Source organism: Chrysochloris asiatica, unplaced genomic scaffold (genome assembly GCF_000296735.1).
Source record: "Chrysochloris asiatica unplaced genomic scaffold, ChrAsi1.0 scaffold00090, whole genome shotgun sequence".
In the NCBI taxonomy this organism is placed as follows: Eukaryota; Metazoa; Chordata; class Mammalia; order Afrosoricida; family Chrysochloridae; genus Chrysochloris; species Chrysochloris asiatica.
In genome coordinates, this window is record NW_006408608.1 from 3,885,657 (window position 1) to 3,911,311 (window position 25,655).

The 25,655-nt window shown below is 54.0% G+C and overlaps 1 protein-coding gene across 1 annotated transcript; it reads left to right on the forward strand.

Moving 5' to 3' along the window:
• Positions 1–1,479: 1,479 nt before the first annotated feature.
• On the forward strand, positions 1,480–25,655 carry ATP13A2 (ATPase type 13A2). Its single transcript, XM_006866343.1, has 30 exons — positions 1,480–1,531; positions 8,180–8,274; positions 8,362–8,544; positions 8,787–8,845; positions 8,994–9,108; positions 9,369–9,448; positions 10,497–10,574; positions 10,771–10,840; positions 11,980–12,114; positions 12,208–12,274; positions 12,355–12,486; positions 15,593–15,748; positions 16,279–16,389; positions 16,473–16,519; positions 16,598–16,786; positions 17,679–17,885; positions 18,306–18,401; positions 18,484–18,643; positions 18,745–18,865; positions 18,949–19,073; positions 19,705–19,865; positions 19,960–20,076; positions 20,156–20,235; positions 20,779–21,028; positions 21,723–21,946; positions 22,035–22,186; positions 22,355–22,524; positions 22,602–22,777; positions 24,195–24,198; positions 25,645–25,655. The coding sequence occupies exons 1-28, from the start codon at positions 1,522–1,524 to the stop codon at positions 22,737–22,739; spliced, it is 3,528 nt and encodes a 1,175-aa protein (XP_006866405.1). The 5' UTR covers positions 1,480–1,521; the 3' UTR covers positions 22,740–22,777; positions 24,195–24,198; positions 25,645–25,655.

Here is a 25,655-nt window from a genome sequence, read left to right on the forward strand (position 1 = left end):
TCACAGGGCTTGTCGATAGGGAAGAAAATCCCTTCTGATGCCAAAACCCCTTAGTGAAACTTGAGAAATTGAGAAGTGAGACTATGCTCTAAAATAAACTGGCCCAAATCAGCCTTTTGACACTTAGATCAGGCATTTGGTATCCCCGTGTGCTCCCACCCTAAGGAGGCAGCAGCCACATGTGGTGGGAGATTTCAGAGAAGATTATCTGGGAGCAGAGCCCAGCCCACAGACCACACAGTGAGAGCCACTACCCCTAAAATAACCCAGGCAGATGACTGGTCCTACCACAACCTCTGCAGTTTGGAAGGAAGGTTATTCCTGCCCATCAATGAGAGGGACTGAGCTGCTGGTGGCCAGCTCATTCCCAGATGGTTCAGGGACTGGAGTCTCTCAAATGCCAAGCAGCATTAGCAATGCAAAGAATAATGGGAGGTCACCAGAAAGTCCTGGTGTGGTGCTGTGGGTTAAGGCCGCAGACTGCAAAAGACTTTGAACTGCAAAGTTGGAGGTTCAAGCTCACCAGTCATTCCTTGGAAACCCTATACACTAAGGGTCACTATGGGTCGGAACCGACTCCACGGCACTTAACAACAACCTCAGAGTGCAATCCCCAAGAGCCCTGCTTTTATGAACCCAACATGGGAAGCAGGGGAGAGTCTCAGACTTGTAAGAATGGGCAGGTAGGGGCGTCTGACCTCCAACTCTACCTGGAGGACAGTCAAGACCAACAGCCTAAGACTGATTGCTGTGAGGTGGGGGTTCCACACTCCTCCCAGGCACTCTCTGCTTCTTGGCTGGGTTCTGTCATTCATTGCAGTAACCACACAGGATTATTATGGTTCGGTGGTTTACAAGGGAAGTAACAAGTTACAATTCAGGATTGGAAACAAGTCAGGATACAGTTCTTCAGTTCATAGTTTCTCAGTCAAGCTGACTTCTCTGCCACTTGACCCAGCCTCTGCCCTGCTCAGGCATGTGTTAGAAAGCTCTTTGTTGTTGTTGCTGTTGTGAAGTGCCGTGGAGTGGGTTCCATCTCATAGCGACGACCATGTATAGGGTTCCCAAAGAGCGGCTGATGAGCTTGAACCGCCGACTTTGAGGTTCAAATTTACCCTCTCCACCAATAAGCACCTAAAGGCACCCCATTCCGACAGTAAGCCGCAGCCCAAAAGACACTCAACTTTCTAGCTCAGCTGCCTCGAAAACCCTATACAGAGTCACCGCACTTATAAGAACATATGCTCGTGGCTGGCGTCCAACCAGAGCGGGAGCTCCTGAGGCAAGAGGCCAGGTTTGGACTACAAGTCCCAGCATCCCTGGCGGCGCGGCCTGTAGACGTGGAACCGCAGTCGACCGGGCGGGACTTGGCGCACAGACACCGACTGCCGCAGCGTCTGAGCGCGCCTGCCGCGATTCTCCAGGCGCACCGGCCCCGCCGCTCCGCCCCCAGGCCCCGGCTCGCTCCTCCGCGGCGAGGCAGCGCAGCGCGGAGGCCAGCGATGAGCGCAAGGAGTCGGCATGAGCGCAGGTGAGTGCGGAGCCCTGGGCCGGCCAGAAGGGAACTAGCACGGACCCTGCCTGCCGTACTACCTGCGGTAGAGTAACACCCCGTGGACTCTCGGGCGAGCCGGTCTGCGGGCCCGATCCCTCCCCGGTCTAGAGGAGTTGGCACCAGGGCCTTCCTGGGAAAGGCCAGGAGCCTCGGAACCCCGCCTTCTTACGGGCCTGCTGCGGTAGGAGAGGACTCTCCCGGTACTGATGCAAGAGGAAAGTGGGAGCCCAACGTGGGAGATGGTCACTGCCCACTGACCTGTCCCCGAGAGATCGGGTTCAGGTAGGGACTTTCACGGGCTAGTTTAGGGAACAGACAGGGAAGCTGCTGCAGCTTGGGGTATTTGGGATCCCATCCTGGAAAAGAATATCATGCCTGGTAAAGTAGAGGGTCAGCATAGAAGAGGGCGACCCTCAAGGAGATGGAGTGACACATTGGCTGCAACAATGGGCTCAAACGGTACAGTTGTGAGAATGGCGCAGGACTGGGCATGGGTTCGTTATACTGTGCACTGTTGTTGTTAAGTGCTGACGAATCGCTTCCAACTCATAGAGACCCTGAGTAGGATTTCCGAGAAGCAGCTGGTGGGTTTAAACTGCTGACCTTGTGGTTCGCAGTCCAGTGCTGATCCTACAGTGCCATGCCATAGGGTTACTATAATTTGAGTCACCATAAGGAACCAACTCATTGGCACCTAACAACTGGGCAGTTGATGCTTTTTGCAGAATGAATGAATGAATGAGATGGCAAGAAGACGGGTCTCCTTAGTTCCTTAGGCCCTGGCTCTGAGCTTTGTGAGGCAGCAGGTCCATCCCATCCCTCTAGCCTCAGGCCCCCAGAGGAAGTCTGTCAGCACCCAGGCCTGAGGAACATACCCCCCATAGGACCACCTCTGGTCAGATGTTTGGAACCACTATCTCCAGTCTTAATTTAAATGTGGAGTCCTGGTATGGCACTGTGGGATAATGCACTGGGCCAAAACGTTGGTTTGAACCACAAGATCAGAGTTGAATCAAAATTCACCAGCTGCTCCTCGGAAACCCTATACAGGGTCACTATGAGTTGGAATCGACTCCACAGCACCGAACAATAATTTGGTCCCTGGGTGGCACAAGCTATTTGTGATCAACTGCTAACAAAAAGTTTGTTGGTTTGAACCCACCCAGAAGCTCCGTGGAAGAAAGGTGTGGTGAACTGCTTCCACAAAGATTGTAGCCAATGGGCACATCATGACGAGGAATCCACTGGGGTTTTGATTTTGTTTGTTTTTTTGTTACTAAGAATGGGGCCAGTTATCTATCCAGACCTGACACCTCAGCCATAGACCCCCACCACTATAGCTGAAGGCCCCTCAGGCCCTGTCTCTCCCTCCCTACCTTCCTCCATACTCCCCACCACACACACATGCACAGTCTGGAGTGCATTCAGGGTGAGGAAGGAAAGATCTGAGGCAAGATGGGCACCTGGTCCCCAGATCCAAAGTTTGGGGTGCTACTGGCAGACGTCCATGCCCTATGAAGGAGAGGAGCTACTGGTCTCAGAGCAGCCCCCAGGCGGGTGAGAAGGCAGTGCTGCTGCTCTGGACCACTGCCAGGTTACCAGCAGGAAGTCGGGGCTTCCGCAGGAAATGAGAGGTTCCCATATGGCTTTGACTTCAGCCCCTCTGCTCTGCTCTGCTGGTGGCACTGCCCCCTCCACACACACACACTCCTCCCAGCCCTGGAAGTCAGACCAGGTTCAGGTCCAGTCTTGGCCACTCATAACTATGTGGCTTTGGGCCCATTTCTGTGCTTCATCTTTAAAAGAGAGTCATAATCTGTACTTTTCATGGGGTGGTTGTGAGGGTGAGCAAAGAGGAATGGTTTCATTCAGACCCATGCATTCCTGGCTTGTTTCAAGCTTTGTGACCCCGGGCAAGTGACTTCACAGCTCTGTTCCTCGGTTTCCCCAGCTGTAAAGCAGGATAATAGCATTTCCTGCCTCAGAGGGTTGCATGTGAAGCTTCACTGAGTCACTGAGTGAAGCGCTTCCAACGCTTTCAAACAAACTCACGTGCCAGTTGCTGCCAGTCAGAAGCAGCAACACTAACCATGAAAGCATCATCACCCACAGAGTCTGTGGCACCTGCCTGGGCCTGCCCTGACCTGACAGTACTAAAGGGGCCAGACACTACCCTGGGGAGCCTGTGGTGTGAAGAGAGAGAAATACACACATCTGTGTTTTGACAGGTGTCAAGCGGGGAAGGTCCCCTCGACAGGGATATAGATTGTTCCATAGCTGTGACTTCCTCCCTCATGCCTCTGTCCCTTCCCTTTTCCCAAGATTGGCTGGGAAGAGAACCCTCAGAAAATGACGAGTATGGGATAGACACAAAGAAGTTCCCAGAGGGAACGCTGTTTAGATGCTGGGGAAGCGAGTGAGTGAGGGGCACCGGATGGTGTCTACAGAGCCCATTAAGAAGCTCATACCCCTGTATACCTCACAGCAGACTGACCCAGAAGCAGGCGGATGAACACGGTGACTCCTAGCAACATCCCCATGTGTCAGGGAACTGTGTGGGCACCCACTCATTCATTCAGTAAGTCCATCCTGAGGCACTGTGAGTAGCACAGGTGAGGACCCCAAGTTCTATGGGAGTTCTGTGGGAGAGAGTATTGAATAGGTAGAGGTGGTAGGCGCAGGAGGGATTTGGAGTAAGGCAGACCCTTTTCCAGCTATGAGACAAATCTGTGGACAAAATGCCTCTGAGGCTCGATTTCTTCATTTGTAAAATGGAGTAGGAGAAACCATCCCCTCCCCACAATGACAGAAATCTGACAAATGTGAGCAAAGTTCACCAAAGAGACTCCTTTCACATCCCAACCTGGGCTGTTGCACTTGCAGGCCTGGAGGAGTTGTGGAATGGACATAGCAGGCGGTGTGAGAGCCTGAGAAATGGGTCACCGCAGAAACCACACCCCCTTGGCAGGGGAGGCAACATCCACCCACATGTACAGACTGGCGCTTTGGTAGCTTCAAACACCCCAGAGGCTGCGCCTCAAGTTTCTCCTGTGGGCCAACTGCTTCGGGAGTATCTTCCTACATACAGTTGGATGCAGAAGCCCAGAGAGGGCAAAGCACTTGCCTTATGAAACACAGCTTGTTTGTAAGAACACTGATGATGCAGTGGTTAAGAGTGTAGACTCAAGAACCAGGCTCTCACTTTGAGGATGTGACCTTTGGCAACGTACTTAACCTCTCTAGGCCTCAGGTTTCAAATCTGTAAACTAGGGTTTAAAAAGAAGTGCCTACTTCCTAGAGTTGTGGTGAGGAATCCCTGAATGAATGTCTCTAAAGCCCTTGGGAGAGGCCTGGCTGGTAGTAAACTCCCTATAATTTGAGGTGCTCTTTCCTTTTACACCATAGAAACATCCCAAGAACAGCAGGAATGGGTGAGAGACTGCCTACCATGCCCCACTTCCAGGGGTGATATCCAGGGGTGGAGCGTGAAGGGCTCTGGCTAAAAGACATTTGGGACTGCCACCCTTTTAAAGAGGGTAAGAAGAGGCTGTGTTTGTTGGTGGTAAAGCACATGAGACCCCCAAGGTGCCAGGCTCTGTCAGTGTTCCTGAATGCTCATCTCCCAGTCCACTGTACCAGAGCCAGGAGCCCTCAGATCCTGCTTGTCTGTACCGTCACCAGGAAGAGAAGCTTCCCTGACAAGCTTCACTGGGCATGGAGCTGGGGCCAGACAGGAAAGGGGAAACCAGCTGGCAGCCAAACAGCCCCACCTCCTGGGGGACCAGGAAGAATACAGACTCTGAGCCTCAGACTCCGCCCCTTCTGCCAGTTGGTTGCTACAGGCTTGTGTGTGTGTGTGTGTGTGTCTTGTGTGTATGAATTGAGGTGTATGTCAGAGTATGTGTGAATGTGTATGAGTGCACATGTATGGTACAGTGTTGATGAGTGTATGCAGATGTGATTGGATGTGAGTGTGCGTGTGTGGGATGGTGTGTCTGTGCGAGAGCATGTGTACAAGTACATGTGCATGTGTGTACATGTGTAAGACTGTGTTGATGTGTAAGGATATTAGTGTGTGCCCGGTGTGGGACGGTGTGTCTGTAAGCGTGAGAGCATGTGTGTGTGTGTGTGTGTGTGTGTGTGTGTGTGTGTGTGTGTACATATGGTAACGTGAGAGTGAATGGTGAGCGTGAGTGCATGTGTGTGAAAGTGTGTATGAATGAGATAGTGTGTCCATGAGTGTGTGTGTGTGTGGACGTGTATAAGTATATGAGATCATGTCTGTGAGTGTGAACATGCACATGTGTGACTGTGTGTGAGCGTGTAGATGAGATCGTGGCCGTGAGTGTGAGGACACATGTGTGTGACTGTGTGAACATGTAGATGAGATCGTGGCCGTGAGTAAGAACATGAACGTGTTTGACTGTGTGTGAGTATGTAGATGAGATCGTGGCCGTGAGTGAGAACATGTGTGTGTGTGACTGTGTGAACGTATAGATGAGATCATGGCCGTGAGTGTGAAAACATACATGTGTGTGTGAACATGTAGATGAGATTGTGGCATGAGTGTGAGAACACACGTGTGTGTGACTGTGTGTGAACATGTAAATAAGATCGTGTCCGTGAGTGAGAACATGCATGTGTGTGACTGTGTGAACGTGTATGAGTATATGAGATCGTGGCCGTGAGTGGGAAGACATGCATGTGTGAGCATGTAAAAGTATGAGATTGTATCCATGTGTGTGAGAACACGTATGTGTGTGGTGAGTGTCCAGGTGAGAGATTGGTCCAGGCTGTGAGACTGAATGTGTATGTGCAGGTGAGAGGTGATGTGTCTATGTGAGTGTGTGACCATACTTGTGTGCATATGTGCATGTGTGTGATGTCAGTGATCTGTGTGAGGGTGTGAATTATGTGAGTGTGCTGTGAGAACGTGTGTGTGTGTGCGCGCGCACTCCCCAGAAAGGTAGCTCTGCTGCTTGTGTTTGGACGGAAGCCGAGTGGACAGGGTGGGACTGACCACAGGTGGACTTTGCTTGTTTGGAGTCTTCACCTTGGCAGAGGCCTCAGTGGGAACAGGACACCAGTTCCCTGAAAGTGCCCACGTGTGCCCAGTGGCAGACTCGTAAAAAGCACAGGATCTGGAGGCCGACTTTTGGGTTCATCATTTACTGGTGGTGTGTTTGGCAGGGTTTTGGTGCCTTTGGAGCCTCCGTTTCTCCTGTGTAAAATGAGAACAATCAGCACCCACGTCATAGTGTGGCAGGGAAGTGGAACAAATTAATGTGTGTGAGGCTTCAACCAGCTCCTGTCACCTTGGAGCTCTTCGCGGAGGTCACTGTTCTTATTATCATTAGGACAGTAGTCATTATTGCCATCCAGTGGGAGGAGATACGGAGGCAGGATAGGAGAGATCACATGGCCCAGGCAGGGCAAAAGAGTGATGAAAAACGTAAGCATGGAGTCATCCTGCTTGGACTCACAGCCTAGTGCTACCATGTGCTTGCTGTGTGATCTTGGACAAGTTCCTTTACTTCTCCACGTCTCTGAAAGTGCCTCTATAAGAAGATGTTAGTAATCGTGCCTACCTGGTCGAGTAATTGTGCAAAAGGCCAGAAGCATAGCCCAGCACACGGCGAGCACCTAGTGACTGGTTGTTGGGCTCCGGGAAGCCACAGATGTTAGGGACCAAGGGGCTAAGGGGGGCGGGCTGGGAGAGTGTGCCTGTGGCTTCTACCTACCTGGGAGGCAGAGGACTTGTTGGGTCAAAACTTATATAAGGCCCCTGAAGAGTTTAGGGGAGGGGAAGAGGGCGCCCAGTAATCAGCCCTCACTGCCCTGCAGCATTCATCCTCCCCACACCCAGCCTCCTGGCCCCTTACTGAGCTTTTCTAGTTCATTGACACCCAGCATTGCTCCTACACAAGAAAGGGAGCAGTCAGTCCCCACCCCACTGCAGGGGCCTTGGAACACCCACAGCTGGTTGGAAGAGTAGGAGAAAAAAGAATTTCTTCAATAGAGCTGCCAGGTTCTAGCCCCCAAGCCTCAGTTTACCCATCTATAAAATGGAGGTGGTAATAGCCCCTTCACTCACAGAGTGTTGAACAAGGAACTGTTTAACTGTTGAGATGGTCCCTGGCAAATAGCAACTTCTCTCCTCAGGCCTGAAGGGAGAGGGTCCTCCTCCCCTGCCCACACCCAATGGCTGTCCCCTGTTCTACCGTCAGAGCGAGGCTTTCCTTGATCAGTCCTGACCCGCCTTCTCAGCATGTCCTGTTGCCAGGTCTGTGCTGAGCGTGGGGACTGAAGGAGGGTCATATGCCCTGCTGCCTGCCCACAGCGTGGAGGCCACATGAGGAATGGGGCAGTGGCCACAGAGCTCCAAGGAATCGAGTAGCTGGATGTGTGAGCAGCTATGGGAGATCGGGGTACACCCACATCCCAACACACAAGGAAACAAGGCACTTTTACTGCTAGCTAGCAGCAGAAACAGCCAGGGAGCAGACCCCTGAAGACTTGAGCTGTTGGCGGGCTCACACCAAGTACAACATGACTCTGCCTATGTTCAAACAAGAATGACAAGGGGGAGCCACCCCACATCACCTTTGTCCTTTCTGTCCACAGACAGCAGCCCTCTCGTGGGCAACCCGCCCGCCGGTTATGGGACCCTGACGGTAGAGACATCTATCGATCCCCTCAGCTCCTCAGTTTCATCCGTGGTAGGTGGGCAAGGTGGGCGGGATACCCTGGCCCCAGCCTTCCCGGCATCCTCCTCCAGCCCAGCCTTCACTCACCTATACCTGCAGAGGCTCAGCGGCTACTGTGGCAGTCCTTGGAGGGTCATAGGCTATCACGCCGTGGTCTGGCTGCTGGCTGGGATCCCTCTGCTGCTGTTCCGGTGGAAGCCATTGTGGGGGGTGCGCCTCCGTCTCCAGCCATGCAACCTGGCCCGCGCCGAAACACTCGTCATCGAAATAAAAGACAAAGAGGTGAGAGTCTGCCCAAGCAGAGGCAACCAGGGCCAGAGAGGGTGGGCAGGAGCCTGGCCACTGATGTTGGACAGGTCATTCTCTCTGGACCTCGGCTATACCATCTGAACAATGGGCACAAGGAGCAGCCAGGTGATTCCTGAGGAATTTGCCTCTACCCTTGATCTCTGCCTTCTCCAGCAGGGGCCACCAGGCAGTGGGTGGCGGTGCTGGGGGAGACTGAACCCATACCTCTGTTCCAGGATAGTTCGTGGCAGCTCTACACTGTCCAGGTACAGACAGAGGCCATCAGCGAGGGCAGGTGAGGCAGCCCATCGCCCCCTCCCAAAAGCCTTTGCTCCCTCTCCCCTCCTTCCAAAGGCTCTGAGCCTGGTGCCCTCATCCCAGGGAGGGAAGGTAACTGTGGGAACAGTGGGGAGCTCCGGACTGACCTCTGTCCACCTCCCCAGTCTGGACCTGCCCCCACTGGCCCAGCTGGAGGATGGCCGGAGCCAGACAGCCGTGGGGACAGTACCAGAATGGACCTGGAAGGACACTGCCCAGCTCCACAGCAAAGAGGAGGGGGTAAGTGGACAGACAGCTGGGTTCTGGATAAGCACCCCCTCTCTGGGCCTCAGTTTCCCTTTCTGTACAGTAGTGAACCTGAATTCTTTATGCTCTCCAAGCACCTTCCGGTCCTGTTGTCCCCGACACATCTGCATTGCTCTCTGACCCCTGTTTTACTCCTGGGCCCCTCCTTGTGATACTGACCCCTCTCCCCTGCTCCTCCTGGGATCCAGTCCAGCTACCCCCTCATGTCTCCTTCCTCCTTCCTCACCCCCCAGAAGCGTGTGCTGCGATACTACCTCTTCCGGGGCCAGCGCTATGTCTGGATTGAGACACAGCAAGCCTTCTGCCAAGTCAGGTAGGGTCAGGGCAGAAGGATGCTGGATGGGCAGAGGGAGTGACGTGAAGTAGCCTGGCCGGGGCTCCTAGCAAGGAGCTGCCTCTGACTCAGAACCTCGGGCCCAATGCTGAGCCCTCTCCCAGCCCCCGTGTCTCTGTAAGCTGGGGTGGAATCTGCCTTAATTTATGTGAAGCTTGGCCCAGCATCCATTACAAAGTAGCCACGTAGTAATTAGCAGGAGGGTGGGCTCTGGTCATTCTCTACCACTCCCAGGGTGCACTAGACCCCAAAAGCAGATTCTGAATGCATGGCATTTGCTTGGAAGGAGATCACAGGAAAGCCCTGGGGAAGTGAGGCCCTCAATGAAAGTGGTATTAACATGCCACCTACCACCATGGGCAGCTGGCACTCAGCCGCTCTGGGGATGCCTCAGAACCAGTGTAGAGCACGCACCTCCAAGGTGCCTCCCACAAAGAGCGGGGAAGCGGGACACTTAGCCACCAACTCCCTCCCAGCATCCCTGCCATTGAGGGTGGCGGCTACTAAACCAGGGCCATTAAGTCTTCAGCACTTTGGGCTTTCCTGGCTCAGGCCCCAAAGCACTGGGAGGCATTTGCAGGAGGCTGCAGGTACGTGCCATGGGGAGGTGGGTGTGGCCTTTGCTACACAACACAAACTGGAGTAAAGGCCACTGATGTGTTGTGCTGTGGAGATGCCTGCCCAGAACACTTGGGTAGGTGCTGCAACTGTGCCCAGTACAGACGACAAGACTGAGGTTGCATGGGGTAGTTAAGTAGCTGGCCTGAAGTCTCACCATGCACATGTGCGGTAGCTGCACTTGTCACTCTTACTGTGATCATCCTCTCGTTGTTCTCCGACCTGCTGCTCCTTGGTGACAAGGCTCAAGGCTTTCTCAGGAATAAGAAAGTTTAGCCCAGAGCTAGGGAGCAGTCTGCTTTCTCTTAGATGCTTAATGTGGCAGGTGGGGGCCACCAGAGGTCAGGAGCCTCGGATAGTGCCCCCAGGTCCCATCGCCCATACAAGTACCCCCTCCCCACTCCACCAGCCTGCTGGACCATGGCCGCACCTGTGACGACATCCACTGTTCCTGCTCCGGGCTCAGCCTCCAGGACCAAGCTGTGAGGTGGGTGATGCCCTGGGCCAGGGTGCCCTGAGAGCTGGGACCCCTACCTTGCCCACCCTGGTGTAGCCGCCTTCTAGTTCCCTATTTTCTTTGGGCCTTGAGGTCTCCAGATGTAAAACAGGAATCCCTGGCATCCCTGGAGGATCCAGCCACCTTGGCCATTCATCTGACCACTCAACCACTTCCCTTCTTGCAGGAAGACCATCTATGGCCCCAATGTGATCAGCGTTCCGGTCAAATCCTATCTCCAGCTCCTGGTGGATGAGGTAGGGTTGTCTGGGTCTCACCCAAGCTCTGATTTGGGTGTGCTGAATGTCCACATCTGGACAGACAAACCATCGTCCCATTCTCAGTGGTGGCGAGTCATCCCGGACCCTACCCTCATCAGTTTGGCAAGAGGTTAAGTCAAGGAATTGGCAGTTCCAGCCAAAACTTGGGCTAGAGATTGGGACTCCACATGTGGGGCTTAGAAGGGCAAGAACCAAACCCACACTGCTCGAGTACCTGCTGGGTGCCAGGAGAACTGGGCATGAGGTATCTGCTTTCCTTCTCCCAACAGCCCATGGGCAAGGGATGAGGACTAGACTCAGTTCACATAGGAGAAAGCTGAGCTTCCAAGTCAGGGTCACACAGGGCCAAGGGAGCCAGGGACCCAGACATTACTAGAGTAAAATGCTGCTATCCCACCCCTCTGACCCCAGGCAAACACCCCTGAAAGGGAGAGGTCTGAGGGCCAGCCTGAGGGTACCATTGGGCTATTGCTATGAGCTCTGCAGTCTTAACCCTCTGTGCCTCTGTTTCCTCGTCTGTACAACAGAGCTGACGGCAACTCCTGCCTCATGGAATTGTCACAATTGAGTGACACTTAACAGTGCTTAGCAAGGGCCTGTCATGAAGTGGGGGATCCATAAATGCCGGAGTCCCAGATAAAACAAGGTTCAAGGGACACCAGCAATGGAGGCAGAGATGAGGGCATGGAGATAGAGCCGCTGAGGACCCTGGACACATGGAAAGAGAAAGGCTGTGTGCTGTGTCCAGGAAGCAGGCTTGCAGAAGTGCCCTTTGGTTGTTTAAATGATTGTATACTCCTGAGTGTTTTTGTGTACATCAAAAAAAAAAAAACAGAAGGAATGGAAGCAAATGCTGTTGACTGATGATGCACAGAGGAGATTGTAATAATTGCAATGAAATGATGAGTGTGAAACCGATGTCCTCCCATGTAAACTATCACTCAGTTCACAAAAGCTTGATAAAACACAAAAACAGGGCTCAGGGGGTGTCTGTTTGGGTGAGGTCAGACTAGAAGTAGACTACAGGCTTGGCTTTAGCCTTTGGTAGGTGGCTGCCAGGCTACCCGGCTGCCCTGGGGTACGGGCCCTGAAGCGCCTCCCACCCCTCCCCACAGGCACTGAACCCCTACTATGGGTTCCAGGCCTTCAGCATCGCGCTGTGGCTGGCCGACCACTACTACTGGTACGCCCTGTGCATCTTCATCATCTCAGCCATCTCCATCTGCCTGTCGATGTACAAGACCAGAAAGGTGAGTGGGGTGAGGCAGGCCGAGGGTGCGGGCACAAGTGGGTCCCCAGTCGGCCTCCGCCCACCCCACTCCCTGTGTCCCCGTGTCTCACAGCAAAGCCAGACCCTGAGGGACATGGTCAAGCTGTCTGTGCAGGTGCGCGTGTGCCGGCCGTGGGGAGGTAAGCACTGGGATACAGGGCAGGCCTGGGGAGGCAGCTGGCCTGGCCTGGCCAGTGCTGAGACTCCTGCTTGCCCCCAGAGGTGGACTGGGTGGACTCCAGCGAGCTGGTACCTGGAGACTGCCTGGTGCTGCCCCAGGAAGGGGGGCTCCTGCCCTGTGATGCTGCCCTGGTAGCCGGCGAGTGTGTGATCAACGAGAGCGCTCTCACGGGTGAGCCCCTCAGGACCCACCTTCTGCCTCTCCTTCCCCTTCCTGCTGGGCCTCAGAACTTTTACTTGTTTCTTTTGTCTCTCATGTAATAATCCTGGCATCAGCAGTTCCCAGCTCTACGCCTTTGGGCTATACTGGTTAACCTCCCCATGCCTCAATGTTCTCATCTGTTATATGGGCCCATCAGTCTCTCCTAACAGATGTTGTTATTAAGTGCCATCAAGTTGGTTCTGACTCATAGCGACACTACATAGTTTCCAAGGAGTGACCCTGTATAGGGTTTCCAAGGAGCAGCTGGTGAGTTTGAGCTTCCAACCTTGTAGTTCTCAGTCCAGTGCTGGTCCTCCAGTGCCCCACCAGGAGTCCAGCAGATAAGATTGTGCGAAGTGCTGAGAAGAGTAAATGGTGCAGACTGCACAACCAGTGTAGGTGACCTATGTCTACCCCAGTTAGGAGCACTCTGACCCGCATAGGAGGACAGGGACACAGAAAGGCATCCTGATCATACCCTCTCCTCCTCTCACTGCAAGGCTGTGAAATGCCTTTCCATGCCTTGCCCTGTGCATTCCTCTGTCTGATGTGCACATCTGCAAATGCGTCTCTTTTGTTACGAAACTAGGATCCTGTGGTGTGTGTTATTTCAGACTCTGCTTTTCCTGGAACAATATGCACATCCTGGCATTTTTCCACAAGCACAGGTAGCGCCGTCTGTACACTGTACGTGAGTCCACAGATCAGGTGTGCCCTAGTTGATTGTACCAATCCACTTTGTTGGTGTTAGGTACCTCCGAGTCGGTTCCAAGTCATAGTGACCTTAATGCACAACAGAATGAAACACTTCCTCACAGGAGTCATGTTTGAGTCCATTGCTGCTGCCACTGTGTGGCATCTCCTTGGAGATCTTCTTTTTCGTTGACTTTACCAAGCATGATGATATCCTTCTCCAGGGACTGGTCCCTCTTGATAACATGTCCAAAAAAATGAAAGATAAAGTCTCGCTATCCTGGTTTCTAAGGAGCATTCTGGTTTTAATTCTTCCAACACAGATTGGTTTTTCTTCTTGCAGTCCATGGTACTTTAAATATTCTTCTCCATCACCGTAATTCAAATTGGTTGAATTGATTCTTTTATGGTCTTCCCTATTCATTGTTCAATTTCCACAAGCATATGAGGTGATTGAAAATACTATGGCTTGGGTCAGGTACACCTTACTCCTCAAACTGATATCTTTTTTTTTTTTAATTTAAATGCTTTATTATGAATTATGCGATCGTTTACATGGGAGAACATTAGCATTACATTCATCCTATCATATATCGTTTCATTGCCATGGTTACAATTCCCTCCATGCATCATCAACCAACCAAAGGGTATACCCTGCAAGCCTGCCCCCCGGTCGTCAGCATACAGCCCCTCTCCCTCTCTGGGTCTGGGGTCCCCAACCACTCCATCTCTCCATATCATCACCTCTGCTTCCATCTCTGGCGTCATCTGCTTTCTGGGTAAGGTCCCATTCTCTGCTCTTCTCCCTTGATGGTCCCAGGGACCTCTGCTTCTGAACTGCAAAGTCAACCACTCCCCTCCTTTTGCTACAAAACGTCTACCTTTACATTCCAACCCTCACAGTCAGTCCTGATAACAATTATTCACTATTGTATCACAAGAGACCTATCTGCATTTCCTTTCATCTGCCCTGCCCAGGCAGATTGGATCCAACTCTCAAATTGATATCTTTGCTCTTAAGCACTTTTAAGAGGTCTTGTGCAGCAGATTTGCATATTGCCATTGTTTAATTTCTTGACTGCAGCTGCTTCCATGAATGTTGATTATGGATCCAAACAAAATGAAGTCCTTGATAACTTGAAGCTTTTCTCTGTTTATCATGGTATTATTTAGTGTCCCAGTTGTGAGGACACTAAAGGCTGCAGTCTTTCATTGTCATTTCAAATAAGTATTTCAGGTTCTCTTCACTTCCAGCAAGCAGGGTCGTGTCATCTGCATATATCACAGGTTGTTGAGGCATCCTCCAGTCCTGATGGCTCGTCCTTCATGTAGTCCACATTCTCGGCTTATTTGCTCAGCACACAGATTGAATAAGTATGATGAAAGGACACACACCTTTCCTGATTTTAAACCATTCAGTGTCCCCTTGTTCTGTCCTAACAACTGCCTCTTGGTCTCTGTACAGGTTTCTTCTGAGCACAGTTAACTTCTGAAATACCCGTTCTTTGCATTGCCCATAGTTTGTTATGAGCCACACAATCAAAAGCCTTTGTACAGCCAGTAAAGTGCAAGTAAACATCTCTCTGGTATTCTGTGCTTGTAGCCAAGACCCATCTGACATCAGCAATGAGGTCACTGGCACTGGGTATTTGGATTGTGGCTTTTCAGCCACTGCAGACAGTGGTGCTCGGAGTGGCCCTATCCAGTGTCCTTTTCTCTGTGTGTACAAGCGTTTGTTTCTCCAGGATGTTAGACTGTGGAGGGGGAAGGATTCTGGCTGGAGTCTTATGATAATGGTGATCGGTTTGACTAGTGGGTGGGCCTAAGCTGGGCCCTCCACAGTTTTGTCCAGACCTGCCTCCGCCGTCCGCAGCTGGAGGCAGAGGCAATGCTCCTGAGTCCCTGTCTGTAATTTGCACAAAGTCTGTGCTCAGTAAGGAATTGCTGCTCTTAACAGAGTACCGGGTAGCATAACCAGGGCTTTATAGAAGTTAGTACCCCCCTGGAACTAACTAACTTTGTTGTTGTGAAATGCCATAGAGTTGATTCAAACTAGTCCCTGCTTGTTATAAAATAATCCCAACTGGAGGAGAAAGCCCTCCCCTGGCTCCTGCTCTTGACATCCGTGCACACACATTTGGAGGAGGATCCTGGTGACAGGCTGGCACACACCCTCCTAGGACTGTTCCACTGTGTCTTTATGTGTTTGTCACTCCCTGAGCCTCAGCTTCCCTCCGTAAAATGGGACTATGGTATCTGCTTCATACCTGGTGACTAGAGCTGAATGAGACAGTTCTATGCAGAGCTCTTGGTGGTTTCTTTGGTGGGAGTGGGTGGCATGGAGGACCCTCCTCCCCTGAGCTTCACACTGTGCCCCTCCCAGGGGAGAGTGTGCCAGTGCTGAAGACAGCGCTGCCTGAGGGCCCAGTGCCCTATTGCCCAGAGACCCACCGGCGGCACACGCTTTTCTGTGGGACCCTCATCTTACAAGCCCGGGCCTACACAGGACCCCACGTCTTGGCAGTGGTGACACGGACAGGTAGGTGTCAACGACACAGGCAGACACTGGGCTCAGCCCCTCCAACAGAGGTGTCGGGGAGAGGTGGGAGCTGGGGTCCTGGACCAGCCTGCTGTAAGACCTGGGGTGAGTCCCATTGTTCCTTGGGCTTCAGTTTCCCCATCTAGAACAGGAGAGGTTGGGCACGCATTGACGCCAGACTGGGCAAGGGTTGCGGCAAACAGCATCACCTCTTCTAAGGAGAGTGGTCACTTCAAAGCAGGTTCTTGCCACCTGGAAGTAGGACCCTGTGTCCTCAGACTTTTCCAGGAGAAGCCATATCTGTGGATTTTAACTGAAGCCAGACAATGTTTAGATGTCAGTTCTGTTTGTTAAAAACCCAGCGCAGTCTGGTCAAGGCCTGTGGGCCGTCATTGGTGGCCTTGAACCACATGATGGCTACCCAGAACCATCATGCCTTACACCCAGAGGTGTAGTGGGCTGAGGTGGGCGTTGGGAGAGCTGACCTAACCCTTGGCTTCCTCTGCCTTCATTCCCCATCTTCTTACCAGGGTTCTGCACAGCTAAGGGGGGCCTGGTGAGCTCCATCCTGCACCCCCGCCCCATCAACTTCAAGTTCTACCGACATAGCATGAAGTTTGTGGCTGCCCTCTCAGTCCTGGGTGAGTGTCCCCTGCACCCTACTCTGCCGGGGGCCCCAAGCCTCTGTCCCAGATCTGACCGAGCCCCTCGCTCTGCCTTCCAGCTCTGCTTGGCACCATCTACAGCATCGTCATCCTCTACCGCAACCGAGTAAGTCTGGGTGAGGCTGTCGGCTGGGGCCTGGGGCTGCTCGAGCCTGGCCTTGCTATTCACGGTGCCTCATGCCAGGTGCCGCTGAACGAGATTGTGATCCGGGCTCTGGACCTGGTGACGGTGGTGGTGCCGCCCGCCCTGCCAGCCGCCATGACTGTGTGCACGCTGTACGCACAGAGCCGCCTGCGGAAGCAAGGCATCTTCTGCATCCACCCAATGCGAATCAACCTGGCGGGAAAGCTTCGGCTAGTGTGTTTTGACAAGGTGGGAGCTGTAGGGTGGGACTGCCTTGGGCAGGGATGGGCCTGCTGGGTGCCAGGTCCTGTCCCAGGGTCGAGACACTCTGGGGACCCAACCCAGTTCCCAGTGTCAGATGCATTGTCCAAAATCATTTATTCATTTGTTGAGAAAACATTCAGGACCTACTATGTGCCTGGTGCTTCTCATAGCCGGGGGGCCCCCACAGTGAACAAAACAAAGACGGCTTCATGTGTGCTGTTGTTTAACGCGTGTTCACCACCAGAGTAAGCAGTCTCAGACTGAGAATGAGGGTATATGAGATGTCCATGGGGGGCTCCATCAGAGGGGCCAATCCCAGAAGGCTTCTCAAGCAGAGGCCTCAGGGGTGGTGCCCCTGAAGGAGCAGACATGAGAGGTGGGACCGCAGCACCGCAGAGGTACTGAAGCAGGAAACAGCTTGATGCCCTTGAGGCCCTTATGGATTCTGAGGACACTGGGGCCATGGAGGGTTTTACACTGAGGACTGGCTACCAGCCTAGCACAGGAGCGACAGGTATAACTGGGCAGTTAGAATGCAGGGTGGAAAATTCATTCTTCCAACACCTTGAGCATCGTCTGTGGGATAAGGTCTTCTCTGCGTACCACGTATACTGCAGTAATAAGCAATAGGGAGGTGCAGGGGGCAAGGACTTGGGGAGTCCAAAGCAAAGATGTCTGGCCTAGTCCTGGGGAGTTATGGAAACTTCCTGGAGGGAGTGAAGACAGACAGAGAGAGTGGGAGGTTGGGGAGGGTGAACCCCGCAGAGGAAATGGTATATGCAAAGGACCAGGGTCCAGCAAGAGCCTTTCTGCTCCCAGGTTCTCATGACCCACAGCACAAGCTAGAGCTCTGTCCCCTGCCCCCTGCCCCCTACAGACGGGCACCCTGACTGAGGACAGCCTGGACGTGATGGGTGTGGTGCCTCTGAAGGAGCAGACTTTCCTGCCACTGTTCCCACAACCCCGCCATCTGCCCATGGGGCCCCTGCTGCGAGCACTGGCCACCTGCCACACTCTCAGCCGGCTCCACAACACCTCAGTGGGTGACCCCATGGACCTCAAGATGGTGGAATCTACTGGCTGGGTAAGGAGGTCAAGCAGGTCAGCCCCCTGCTTCTGGTCAGCTGGTCTCTAGCCAAGTCTGGGGAGTCTTCTAGACGCCCACCGTCAGTAATACTAACAGTAATAGGCAAGGCCATGTGCTGCACATGCCTTGTCTTGAGGACTCCTCCTCCTAGCCCAGGAAGGAAGCGTAACATTGGTTCCCTGGGAGAAAATGAGGCTGGCTTAGGTTTGGCATCACGTGTCCGAGTCACCCTGAACATGGCAAAGCCTGATTCCAAAGCCCAAGTTCTTCACTTCTCCCCTGTCCAGTCTCCCAGGAAGAATTCCAACTCAGATCCTTCCCACTGCCTCCGTCCACGGGCCAAGGATTGGCTGCCCCAGGCCAAGCTAGTGCCCAACACCTGGTACCCTAGTCCAGCCTTCTCTGCCTGCCTCCCAGGTCCTGGAGGAGTCTCCAGCTGCAGACCCAGCATGTGGGGCCCAGGTCTTGGCAGTGATGAGACCCCCGCTCAGGGAGCCCCAGCTGCAGGGAGTGGTAAGCTGAGGGGGTGCCTATGAATGTAGGGCTGAAGGGCTGGCTCCCCAGGCAGCACCTCAGTGGTCTCTCCACCCCACAGGAGGGGCGCCCGGTGCCTGTCAGCATCCTCTGCCGCTTCCCCTTCTCTTCCGCCCTGCAACGCATGGATGTGGTGGTGGCATGGCCAGGAGCCACACAGCCCGAGGCCTATGTCAAGGGCTCCCCGGAGCTGGTGGCAGGCCTCTGCAGACCTGAGACAGGTGACTGGGACAGACAGCCCTCAGAGTCCACTGGTCAGGCACAGGCCAGGGTGGCTCCCCACCTCTGTCCTCACCCCTTGACACCCACCTCTCCCTGGTAGTGCCCACCAACTTCGCCCAGGTGCTGCAGAGTTACACAGCTGCGGGCTACCGCGTTGTGGCCCTCGCCAGCAGGCTACTGCCCATTGCACCCAACCTGGAAGCAGCTCAGCAGCTGACGAGGTGGGTTCCAGCCTCTGCCCCACCCCCTCTGGGGACTGAGCTTCGGACCCAGGCTGACCCGGGTCTGCCCATCCATCCCCCAGGGACACCGTGGAGCAGGACTTGAGCCTCCTGGGGCTGCTGGTCATGAGGAACGTGTTGAAGCCACAGACGCTGCCGGTTATCCAGACTCTACGGAGGACCTGTATCCGCACCATCATGGTCACAGGTACCCGTGTGCCTGCTTCCTGAGCACAGGAAAGGGGCATCTTTTAGGGCACCTGCTTGAGACCAAACCCTTTTCAAACACTTGGTAAGATCTAAACAACCTCCGTCCCAAATGACAATTATCCCCCCATTTAACAGATGAGGCAAGTGAGGCTCAGAGTAGCAGATGCCTCATCGAGGGAGAGGCATACATTTCCAGGAACCCAGGTGTGGGTTCCAGCCTCACTGTTCACAGACCATGTGACCTTCCAAGTCTCAGTGTCCCCCTCTGAGAAATGGGATGATGACGCCAATCTCTAAGGTGGAGCAAAAAAAAAAAAAAAAAACCATTCCATCAGGGTGACGTGGCTGTAGCTCAGTAAATCTGTCCTCCTTGTTCTGGCCACCCCTCCACACGCACACTCTTTCCCAGAAGCGTACGCAGCAGTGACTAGTCTATGTGGAACTTGAACCTAGGTCCCAGTTTCTCCTGAAGCCCTTCAATACCTACTTTCATAGCCAAGGAAGCCAAGGTTCAGAGGCTGGTAACTCCCCAGCTGTTGAGTGGCAGACAAATTCTGCCCTTCTGTCATCCCACCTATAAGTGTCCGGGTGAGGATATCCTGGACAGCAGCTGGACCCATTCTCCCCAGGGGACAACCTGCAGACCGCAGTCACTGTAGCCCGGGGCTGTGGCATGGTGGGTCCCCAGGAGCGGCTTATCATCGTCCATGCCATGCCCCCTGAGCAGGGCCAGCCTGCCTCCCTCGAGTTCATGCCAGTGGAGGTACCTGCAGCTGTGAATGGGGCTAAGGTGAGCCGTTACCCCACCCTGTGTCACCTGGCCCAGATCCCAACTCTCAAAGGTGACCAGGGGGAACTAAGCTGAGCTTCCTGGGTCCCCCCAGGACACTGGCCAGGCAGAGAGCTCTACCATGGAGTCGGACCCCCACTCCAGTCACCTGGCCCTCAGCGGGACCACCTTCAGCATCCTGGTGAAGCACTTCCCCAAGCTGCTGCCCAAGGTAAGGCCGCCCCAGCTCTGCCTCCTCCCCTTGGCGTTCTCCCTGGTGGCTGCCTCAGCCCTTCCCTCCCTGTGCCTAGGTCCTGGTCCAGGGCACCGTCTTTGCCCGCATGGCGCCCGAGCAGAAGACTGAGCTGGTGTGTGAGCTGCAGAAGCTTCAGTGAGTGCTCGGCGGGGGCTGGGGGGGGCGGAGGGGGGGCGCCACAGAGTGCCGTCCCCATAAGGAAGAACCAGGCGGGACTCCTGAGTCTGTGGAGCTGAAAATCATCCTGCCATCTCCTCACTGAGCGCCTGCCCTGCCACACACGTCGACATCAAACTGAGTCGCTTTTGACTTACAACAGCAGCTTCCTAACAGACTAGAACTGCTCTCTCGGGCTTTCTGAACTGCACTTGGTGACGTAGACCAACAGGCCTTTCTTGCGTGGTGCCAGTGGGTGGGGTGCGACCCTGTGCTTTGGATGCATATTTTATTATTGTTTGTTGCTGTGGAGCTGATTCTGACTCCTGTGGGTACCACTTACACGGAGTATGTCTGTGCTCACGGGGCCTTCAAGATTGCCACCACACAAGTGCAACCACGACTTCTTACATGAACTTGAGGGGCCCAGGAATCACATGAGTCTGTCGACAGTCCCACAAGCTGGGTGGACTCATCTCACAGGTGTGACCCTGGCCTCACCTGCCAGTCTCTCCCTGCCAGGTACTGCGTGGGCATGTGCGGGGATGGCGCCAACGACTGTGGGGCTCTGAAGGCAGCCGACGTGGGCATCTCGCTCTCCCAGGCCGAGGCCTCTGTGGTCTCGCCCTTCACCTCAAGCATGGCCAGCATTGAGTGTGTGCCCATGGTCATCAGGGAAGGCCGGTGCTCCCTGGACACGTCGTTCAGCGTCTTCAAGTACATGGCACTGTACAGCCTGACCCAGTTCATCTCTGTCCTGATCCTCTACACGGTGAGTGTGAGCCCCAGAGGTGACCTGGCAGATTCTGGAGTCGACCACGTGAAGTTCCAGAGCACATGGCTCCTCAGATCCAAGCCCATTGTTGTCTGACTCAAGGCAGCCAGCAGGCCCGATAGCACTGGTCTAGAGGCTTGTAAGGCTGCTTGTAAGCAGACCGCCACACCTTTCTCCTGACAGCCAAGTGTTTAACCACTGCATCACCAGGGCTCCCTTGGGTGTACAAAGAAATGGGAGTTCCTGTCATGTGCTAATGTTTTGTCCCTGTCCCTGGGAGATCCCAGTCTGCCGGGGACACAGAGGCAGTGCCCAGGATGGGGGGCGGAGAAGGCCTTTCCCAGGGATCCCCATTTCCCTAGACCCACTCCCCTCCCTGCTCAAGATGATGCTGGGGCTATGCCCCTGAAAAGGCAGGAGCTCTGCAGCCCCCCAGGATCTACGGTTCCACAAGGCCCGGCCTGCACCTCCCTCTTCAGACTGGGAGTTCCCCAGTGGAAGGGGACCCACCTGTCAGATTTAGTCTCCCAGGGTCAGCAGCTGGGCTACAGGGAGGGGTCTCCCTAAAGGCAGGTAGTGCCTTCTCTGCACAGTTGGAGAGACAAGCTCCCCTATGAGCCCAGGGGCCCCCTGAGGGCTGGCTAGGGCCGGGACTCAGTTTCCTTTTTGCCCACCCCGCCTCTGCCGGCAGATCAACACCAATCTGGGTGACGTGCAGTTCCTGGCCATTGACCTGGCCATCACCACCACGGTGGCGGTGCTCATGAGTCGCACTGGGCCAGCGCTGGTGCTGGGGCGGGCGCGACCACCGGGAGCGCTCCTCAGCCTGCCCGTGCTTGGCAGCCTGCTGCTGCAGGTGGCCATGGTGGCCGGTGTGCAGCTGGGGGGCTACTTCCTGGCTGTGTCCCAGCCCTGGTGAGTATGGAACTGACCACCCCACTTTGAGCCCCCCTGCCCTGTTTTTCCCACACTCATTTCCTGATCCCTATCCGCTTGGCTCCAGGTTCGTGCCTCTGAACAAGACAGTACCTGCCCCAGACAACCTGCCCAACTATGAGAACACCGTGGTCTTCTCTCTGTCCAGCTTCCAATACCTCATCCTGGCCGCGGCCGTGTCCAAGGGGGCACCCTTCCGCCAGCCGCTCTACACCAACGGTGCCGCTGCATGGGGGGCGGTCTCTAGGGGCTGGTGCCCGCGTGTGAGGCCCACGGGGCAGTGGGGAGGCAGGGAGATGGAGACGGTGTCTCCAAGTGGAGGATGTATGTGTGTGAGACCACCCCAAGGGCATGGCTTCCTGGCCTGACAGACTCCCCCACCCCCAGTGCCCTTCCTGGTGGCCCTGGCGTTCCTGGGCTGCATCCTGGCTGGCCTCATCCTGGTCCCCGGCCTCCTGCAGGGGCCGCTGGCGCTGAGGAACATCGCCGACACATGCTTCAAACTGCTGCTGCTGGGTCTGGTGGCCTTCAACTTCGTGGGGGCCTTCATGCTGGAGGTGGGGCCGGCCCCGGGGATGGGGGGAGAGGGGACCTCGGCCACAGCAGCCCCACCGTACCCTGCCACCCTCTGCAGAGCGTGCTGGACCAGTGCCTCCCAGGCTGCCTGCGGCAGCTCCAGCCCAAACGAGCCTCCAAGAAGTACTTCAAGCAGCTGGAGCATGAACTTGCTGAACAGCCCTGGCCGCTCCTGCCCTCCGGCCCTGTGAGGTAGTGCAGGCCTCCTCCAACTCCCTGGACACTGGATCTCCCGCTTCCCAGAGACACCACTGCTGCCTCCACCTCCTGCAGCCTGTGGTCGGCGGCCACACACACTGCCCCCGGTCCCCTGGGCCCACCCTGGGGAGCACTGACTGCTTTGTCCCCCAGTTCAGACCATGTGGAGATAGCAGTCCCCCTCAGAGCAGCCGTCAATGTAGCAAATAAAATCACGATACTTTCCTGGCACAGCTGTGCATACCTTGTACCTGGGCAACGCTGACCTTCCCAACAACCAGGAAGAAATATGGGCCCCTCTTGAGAGCAGAATGTGTCTGCTCCTGACACCACGAGATTTTTTGTTGTTGATTTATGATCTCGGAGGCCCCATGTGACTGACTATAACTGCTCATAGTATTTCTTTTTTCTTTTTTTTTTTAAAGTTTTTATTGTGAACTGAGTGATAGTTTACATGGGAGAACATCGGTTTTGTACTCATCGTTTCATTGCAATGATTACAATTTCTGTGCATTATCATTCAACAGTATTTGCTTCCATTCCCTCTATTTTGTTTGGGGGGGGGGGCAGGGATGGATATACACAAAAACACTCAGGAATCATTTAAACAACCCAAGGGCACATTCTATAAGCCTGCCTCCTGGCCACCAGCACACAGCCTTTCTCTTTCCATGAGTCTAAAGTCAGCTGCTCTCTTTCTCATGTTCTCATCTTTGCCTTCATACAGGCTAAAGCCAGGCCTGTTTCCCCTGAAGTGCTGCTGGGGGGGGGGGGGGGGGGCAGAGGTGTTTCCAAACCAGCTGAGTGCAAACCATTTGCACCCTTCAGAGACCTTACTTTCTGGTTTTTCAAATCACTGGGCCTTTGTTTCATCATCTGACAGTATACGCTGAGCATATACTGATAACATTCAGCTAAGGATCTGACACAATGTCATTTAATCCTCAAAACACCTTTGCACGGGGTATTATCCCTGTTTTATTGTAGTGGCTACAAAAAGGGCTGCTAACCTCAGGGTCAACAGTTCAAAACTACCAGCTGTTCCACAGGAGAAAGAGAGGCTTTCTGCTCCCATAAAGATTTATAACCTCGGAAGCCCTGTACAGGGTCACTGTGAGTTGGAATTGACTTCACAGCACATAACATTCCCGTTTTATTGGAGATAGATGTGAGAGTAATTCCGTAAAGATTTACAGCCTTGGAAACCCTATGGGAAAAGCCTATTCGGTCCTACGGGGTCGCTGTAAATCCAAATTGACTCAGCGGCAGTGGGATTTTGGGGTTTTAGTTTTGGTTTATTCCCATTTTACAGGTGGTAAAGCAGAGGCATAGAAGTCATACCAGGAGTGAGAGGCAGGACCAGATCTCTGATTACAGGGTCCACACTGTGGACACTCCTGCCCTCCTGCGGGCATGGAGAGAAAATGGTAACATCAGACAAGTGCCCACTGAGTGCCGTGCCTAGTTGGCTTTTGATTGAAGCAGTTCCTTTGTCTTCTATCTGCCACACTCCCCCCTGACCACCCCATGCTCAGATGAAAACACAGACTGAGCCCATGTCTCCCAGCCAGAGCCTCACAGACCATCCCATGGGGAAGGGTGGAGTCCCTGACCTCATCCCATCCGTGGACACTGGCCAAGCCCCTCTCCTCAGGAGATGTAGCTCAGTTGTCTGGCCTGTCTGCTTGCTGGCAGGGGAGAACAGGAAAGAAAAACTTGGCTGCCTCCAGAAACACCCCCAAGCTCATTCCTAGAGCTCCTGCCCCACGCCCGTGCCTGTCAAAGCGGGAACTCAGTGAACAGGACGAGGTATGGGTCTGACCTGTTTGTTGTTAAGTGCCATTGTGTTTGTTCCAACTCACAGTGACCTGTATAGGGTTTCCAAGGCTATAGATCTTTGCAGGAGTAAAAAGCCTCATCTTTCTCTCGTGGAGCGATTGGTGGGCTCAAACCACCGACTCTGTGGTTTGCAGTCCAGTGTTTATCATAGAGTCATCATGTTTCCAGTTCAGGCAATGTTGATGTTGCTGCTGAGTCCATTCTGACCCATAGTGACCCTACATAGGGTTTCTGAGGAGCGACCGGTGGGTTTGAACCACCAACCTTGCAGTTCAAACTGGCCTGGCAGTCCAACGCATTATCCTGCCACGCCACACCAGGATTCCAGAGTTCAGGCCGTAAGTGCCATTTAAGAGAAGGCAGAGGGGCAGGGAAATGCCTGGCTTCAAATCCCTCCTCTGCCAGTAGCTGACTATTCCTGAACTTATTGAGCAGTTGTGTGCAAGGCACAGAGGCTACAGTGGTGAGCCTGTTTGGCCTGGGTGCAGCTTATAACCCAGCATGAGAGGATAGCAGGGGACAGAGCAGAGTGTCTAGGACACACTTTTTGTGAGCAGGTCTTTGAAGGGAGATGGGCCAAGAGCCACCAGCTACAGAAGACCTGCAAAGGTGGATTGGGGCTGGTTGGGACCTCTGCAGAGGCTCGCTGCAGTCTGAGGATGAGAAGAAAGCTACCAGTGATGGTCGGGGGCACCTAGTAGTGCAAGACCCTGAGGCTGTAGCAGAACGTGACCGGAAGGTTTCCTGGGATAGTCGGCAGACACCTGGGTCTGATCACGGAACCCACCTGTAAAATTGTAGAGTGCATTTGTCAGCGTACCATAAACAGTAAGTGGGGTTCTGGCTTGAAAGGGAAATTGACCAGATGATTAGGGTTCACATCAAGGAGTGTACCTGATACCCTGTGAGTGAGATAGGAAGCAGGAGGGGGGTTTCTCAGAAGAAGTGGGTCAGGGTCAGTGAGAAGAATGGACCACAAGGTTGGTTTGAACTGCCAAATCAGCACTTCAAACCCACCTACCTGCTGCTCCTTGGAAACCCTATACAGACAGGGTTGCTATGAGTCTGAGCCAAC